The following is a 6439-nucleotide window of genomic DNA, read 5'->3' on the forward strand; positions in this document are numbered from 1 at the left end:
GATGTGTATTCAAGTCCCACAGCTTCTCTACTTAACTCCTGAATTGCCAGGAAGCTGAGAAGCAAGCGGGTGTGTCACACAAAAACAAAACAGGCCCAGTTCAGAACAGGTTACTGCACAATCCTGACAGCAACTCTGTCAGGTTTCACACTTTGGGATGACGGGTGTTGTTTTGACACCACTTGGTGTCTCACTCTCCCTAGTCTCAAGCATAGTTGAAGTAATGTAAAGGGTTAAGGGATGTGTTTCACTGTATTGTCCAATCAACAACTTGGGTGCCTCACGCGTATGTGGAATAGCGGTGCGTGGCGGGCAACCGACGATTTCAAAACATCATACATTACCTGTCCAGGCTGCAGGTCTTCTCTTTCTCCCCGGCTCCCGCGCAGCAGCATCAGCTTCAGAGCGGCCTGTCTGAGCTGACAGACCGCTCAGCCAATCACTTGCGGGACTGCTGCGGCCAGTGATTGGCTGAGTGGTCTGTCAGTTTAGACAGGCCGCTCCGAATCTGCTGCGGCGCGAGATCGGGAGAAGGAGAAGACCTGCAGCCTGGACAGGTAAAGTATGAAACAAGGGCTGCAAGGACATCTGTAACGATGTCCCTGCAGCCCTTGCTAAACATTTGTCGGGCAGTGGAATAGGCCCAGTAAACAAGCACTGATCTATCAGATCGGCGCTTGTTTACATAGTTGATCGGGCCCTGGTCGGCCCGTGGAATACCACCCTTACTCTAGAGCTGTGATCTAGTGTGGACAGAATTCATTTAGAGGTTTTGTTCCTTGCCTGTTGGACCTGAAGTTCTGAATCTAAAATGTGCAAGAGGAACCTGCAAGAGAGTTTTGGACGCCAACCACATTTTGGCACACATTACTTTATTAGGTTTAGTCAAAAACTGTAAAACATTTCATTAACTGCATTCAAAGGTGTCAGTCTTAATTTCTTGCACACCGATCAATGCATCAAACTTAAGTATACAGCCCATCGGAGATATGCAGCCCTTAAAACTTTCTTCTTCAACCTGATTACCTGTAATTAAAGAACATTGGGGATAAGTTGGTGATATCATCTTCATAAGTGTTGATCTAAAGCAACAAACTTGCCCCCATTTCACCTTGAAATGCTTCACCCCGGCCTTCTAATGAAAATTTATCTAGAACGACGTCACTACAGAGCACCGCCCCAATATTCATTAGGAAGGGCGGGGCAGACAGGGAGGAGAGTCATTATTTAATCAAAATCAAAATTATGCAGTTTTTTGTTGTTGATGAAATTCGTTATTTTTACAACAAAAAAAGTGAGTGTTTTTTTTTCAGTGTTTTGTTTTTCCAACATTGCTATGAAATAATGTTAGTTCTATTCTGTGGAGCAGTAGGATTAAACGCCACACTGGTAAACTTTTTGCAAAAAAAAAAAAAAAAAGAAAACAAAGAAGATTGCTTTTCTGCATATTCTGACTCCTGTACTACAGAGATTTTTTTTTGGGCTCAAAGAACTTTTTATGTGTTATCTTTTGGAATTAGAAAATGACAAAAAATTGAAAACTTATTATTAGCTTTATTTTTTAAATAGGATATTTCCGCACATTGTGACACCGGTCATATTCTTTTGTTTTTATTCTTTTTTTTTTTTTTTTTGAACAGGCAAGGGTGATAATTTTTTATTTCTTAACTTTTTTTTTTTTTACTTACATTTTTAGTCAAAAGAAATAACAATGACCACCAATAGTAATTAAAATCTTCGCGTATTAAAGGATTTATATGGTTTAGAGAATGTTTAAGTTGCTTATTAGATAAAACCGAACTGTAGCAACATAAGTGTGTCATCTGTATATGTGATAGATGTTTTATATGAAAGATAATATGTAGATATATAAGTAGGGATATAATACCTGGATCTATGAATTTTCCAATATAATTGAAGCATTTGTCTTCTTCATACACACACTTCACTGTGTTCTCGCTGGTGCACTCTTTTAAACCTTTTTCAAAGCAAGTGGGACATTCAACTCCGCTGTGCTCTGTCTTCAGAGGCGGCACTAGAAACCAAAAGTCCATAGAAATCAGAGGTGAGATAAGGGTTAATAAACACCCCAAGCCTCTGATGTAATGTGACACAATGTAGATTAAAGTCTGCTCACCCAATCACTGACTTAGACGGGCCAGTGATTGTCCGAGTGGGCTGTTAGTCCCGAAGCAAGCTGCATAATGACTTTATTTGTATTGTATTTACTACAAACAACCAAGATCGTTCAGATCATTAAAAAAAAATTATACTTGATATTTATTAACCCATGAACATCCAAATATCAATATCAAAACTAAATATTTGTATATACAGTAAGTATAAGCAGAAAAATATGCTAGATAACGTAGGTCGGATTATTTTATACTTCTTCTAGTACACAAAGTACGCAAATCTCCAGAAGAAAAAGAGCTTGCTCTACAGTGCCATCTACTGGATGTATCTTTCCTTACAATCAATGTCCTACCCTAAAAGAGGTTGTCCATGAAAAAATAACTTGTCTTCAGAGGTCTGACCTCTGTAACCCCCACTGATCTCCATATCAGGCCCCCGGCTTGTTCGTTATGAAAACAGCCGCAGGTACAGCTCTTTCTGGCGGCTCCACAGGAATGAATAGAGCCGCAGGTCAAGTGCCGTACACGCGGCTGTATTCATAAAAAAGAAGAGGGAGGAGATTGGCGAAGGGTATGGAGGTCGGACCTCTGGGGGTAGATTAATCCAGAAATAGCCCTATTCTTGTCTTTACTTTGGGTATGGTTCGAAGCTGGATTGTAATACCCCACACTCATATTACCAGCTGCTGCTGTCCTAGGCTACATGCTTTCGGCTACATTCATGGAGAAACATTGTCTGAATCAGGTTTTTTCATGGTTTTTAACTGTAGAGAGCAGTCTGCATATTGTCTTGAATTTTTACCACAGGATTGGTAGATTGGTAGCCGATAGCTCCAGACGTCACATTTAACACCGCCACACCAGACCAGAGCAGCACCGCCATACTGCGAAAACACCTCCATACCAGACCCCTCCCTCCCTTCTAAAAGACACCAGATTCACTGGCAAGCCTGAACTGGATGTTGGAGACTATAAAATTAATCCTGGAGAACCCCTTTAAAAAAAAGCCTTAAAATACAATTACGGTTTATTTGCCAAGAGAGTCCACTAAAATAGGGGTTACCCATCTGTCAACAGGACGTTTTAGGGGTTTTACCTGTTGTCAGTACAGAGTAGAGTGCTGGCTGCCTAGTGAGAACTTTTTGATGTGGGGCTAGGGGAGTAGTCTGTTTTATTCCTGATCAAGGTGCATTGCATGGCTTGTAAGACTCTATACACCAGTTTGGTGGTCTACTTAAAGAGACACTCTTCTCCCCAAGCTCCCCCTTTAAATGGTGAAGCTAGAAGGGATTTATTCTGTGACACACGACTGGAGGAAAAACTATTGCACCAAAGATTTATCAATTTCTTGCAATGCACATGGTTACATGACATGTTTAGATTTGTTCCTCGGGTAAATAAGGTTAGAAATAAAGCACTTACTCTGGTAGCCATCGGTGTTGCAGTCATCTTCTGTACAGCATTGCACATAAATTCTTTTTTCTTTAGTGTTAAAATTTGAGACGTACAAGGGCTTGTTGCAGAGAATCCAGGGATTGCAGCCCTTTTTAATTGAGTGATACACGGTATCACCTGGGGTAAAGGGTTAATTATCAGGATGGTCACATCAATGTCTACACAAGTATCTAACTTCATAAAGACAGTGGGTGGAACCAAAGAAACTTAATCAGAAAATATCTCTAATATAGGTAACATTCTGTATTTCAGGACAAGATGATTTGGCACGGACAGGTAACCCGCAGACCATTGGCTGTTCAGGCATTATGGGAATGGTAGTACCCCTGGGCTAATGTCTGTGATTGTTGTAATTACAATTGTTGCCACGATTGTTTACTCCTGATCCCAGCAAACGAATGAGCAATGTGAACATACACCGAAAGATTAGCGAACGATTAACAATGATTTTATGGTCAGCTCAAAAGATGCGATCAATGTTATACGGATGATTTTCCAATTGTTGCCTGCATACATGCGGAAAGATTTTCGCTTAAATTTGAATGATATAATGATTTTTTGGACCATAATTGGCCCATGTAATAGGGCCCTAACTGTTAAGTGGCCAGAGGGAACTCAGCAGGGAAGAGATGGGTGTGGCAGATAAATCAATCAGCTGAGAAGCTGTGTTCAGACAGTGTTCAGAGAGGTGCAAATAAAACATATAATACAACTATAAAATCATGACTAAGATCGCAGTCTCGGTCGTATACCATGAGCCGAGGTCTGAACAGGCATGGGCATAACCGATAATCTATGAGCGGTGACAATGAGGTTGAGATATAATTGAGGCCTTCTGACTGCTTTGTCAGGATACTATGATGGGATTCTGTCAGGAGAAACCACATTCCATCACTTAACTAATGAAAAGATAAGGCTGGACACATCTGTATTCATTTAGACCTAAGAAAACCTATCAATGCAGAGAAGTAAAGGATATTAATGCATTTAGTAAAGGATACTTCCACCTAAAATTATATAGACCTATTGGAAGCCTACATCACTGGGGTCCTTCGTTTCATATAGTCGCTTAACTCTGTATCTCAAATTAGAAATAAAAAGGTTTTACACTGTGCAGTCTCTTTCAACTTTGGGAACCTAGGACAATATGATTCTTATTATAATTGTCACTTTCCCCTGTATTAATTGCAGTTGCATAGGAGCCCTTTACTCTTTCCCTGAGATATATACTGTATACCAGGTCATCCATAGTGCTCCTTTATTAGTAATGCGGTTTGGCACAAAAAAAAAGATGTTCACCACTGTATAGATTGAAATCTTAGTAATACTCACGAATCCTGAACAACTGGGAGACCACCATACATTCCGTAGAGTTAGGACATTGAACTGAGACCCCTTCACAAGTCTCACCGTTTGCTTCTAAACATTCAAGACATTGAAGAGCAAGACCTGGAAGACAAAACATTTTTATTATGTTTGAAAACTTCTATGTAAACTTCTCCATTTCCAGCACAGAGACTGCTATACCAGTGGACATTATGTGTGTCTATCTTGCCGTTAACTGTCCTTAGAATGGGGAAAGAACTACATCTCCCATCAGCCCCAGAAAGTAAGACAAGAATTGGGAGGAGGCTCGAAAAAGGCCCCAAGAGGAGCAAAATATAATATCAAACAACATGGCTGCGTGTGATAGTCTATGTGATTTTTAACACAATGGTAAATCACTGAATTTACCATAAAAAAACACCTTACCCATAAAGCATATTTTTGAGTTTTTTTTTTTACTTTTTAGGTCTTAAGGCCATTGCGTGTCTCCTACTGTCACAACCTGGAAAAAGTGAGCCTGGACCACGTACCTGAAGACTGGACTACTCTGCCTACTGAAGATGATCCTCAATGCTCCAGAAAGGTAAATGAAGGCTTTCCTCTCATCTCTGATCCCATACAGTTCAAGGCAGCTGTCCCTTGTGTACATAGCAGTGTACCTAGTACTGTATATTCATAAGGCTGTAGATAAGGTCAAATATGCCAAATATTTCCTTTAAACTACCTAACATATATTGTACTAAATTACTGCCTTCAAAGTTAAACTTTGTGGGCTTATCTACAATATTGGGGACATCCATTGTTTTTGTAGCTGTCTATGGATAAGACAAATAGAATACAGTATATCCTTAAAGAGTATTATGGATGGATGATGGATGAGGAAGGGTCTTCCTACCTCAACATATGCTGTATAAATATCTCACCTGTCCAGGAGACGGCACACAAAATGGTCAGAGAGAGGATGAAGGATCTTATCATGGTGGAGTCAAGTGAAGACAGCTGGTCAGTATCACATCTGATGTTTCCTTATGTGAAATCCTTATGACTCTATATGCTAAAATCCAGTATGTGTATATATGCCTGTTTGACGCACGAACATGTGTTTAAACCCTTCAAGCCATTGTGTCAGCTGATCAACTGGCAAGTTCATTCATTAAGTTAGTTTATTTTTTTAATGTAAATTTCTAGGGGTATTCAAATTAAACATTAGGGTATCTATGAGATGCTTAATATGCTGAGGCTGATTCTTCTCTATTTAAACGTGTACTCGAGATAGGAAAAATGTATTACAAGGGAAACCAGGCTTGCTGGTGCTGTAAATATAACTTTTGATATGTTGCTGCCCATGGTGATGATAAAATTTCCTTCCATACTTATTATTATCTATTCAGTCTCTTTCCCCCAGTTTTCAGCTGCTTTCTACTGAAAACACAAAAATCTGTGTGTGAGCCTATTTCTCTGTCCCCCCCCCTCCCCCTCCTTTCTGAGACAGCCATCCGTGGCAGGCTTTATCTGCAACATTG

At 40.0% G+C, this 6439-nt stretch overlaps 1 protein-coding gene across 1 annotated transcript; it reads right to left on the reverse strand.

Annotated features, from left to right (window-relative positions):
• Positions 1-853: 853 nt before the first annotated feature.
• LOC138769933 (phospholipase A2 inhibitor and Ly6/PLAUR domain-containing protein-like) lies at positions 854-5942 on the reverse strand. The gene is made up of 5 exons (XM_069948693.1): positions 5840-5942; positions 4923-5039; positions 3558-3707; positions 1889-2035; positions 854-1026 (listed from the first exon to the last, which is right to left on the reverse strand). The coding sequence occupies exons 1-5, from the start codon at positions 5892-5894 to the stop codon at positions 908-910; spliced, it is 588 nt and encodes a 195-aa protein (XP_069804794.1). The 5' UTR covers positions 5895-5942; the 3' UTR covers positions 854-907.
• Positions 5943-6439: the final 497 nt, after the last annotated feature.

The sequence above is a fragment of the Dendropsophus ebraccatus genome, chromosome 12 (genome assembly GCF_027789765.1).
Source record: "Dendropsophus ebraccatus isolate aDenEbr1 chromosome 12, aDenEbr1.pat, whole genome shotgun sequence".
NCBI lineage: Eukaryota > Metazoa > Chordata > Amphibia > Anura > Hylidae > Dendropsophus > Dendropsophus ebraccatus.

Bases quoted from the DNA above. Each gene is read 5' to 3' on its own strand.
- LOC138769933 (XM_069948693.1), bottom strand. From the start codon at position 5,894: ATGATAAGATCCTTCATCCTCTCTCTGACCATTTTGTGTGCCGTCTCC. The intron at 3,708-4,922 runs GTGAGTATTACT...CCTTTACCCCAG, and splicing joins CTCCCAGTTGTTCAGGATTC to GTGATACCGTGTATCACTCA. The intron at 2,036-3,557 runs GTAAGTGCTTTA...TTTGGTTTCTAG, and splicing joins CAACACCGATGGCTACCAGA to TGCCGCCTCTGAAGACAGAG.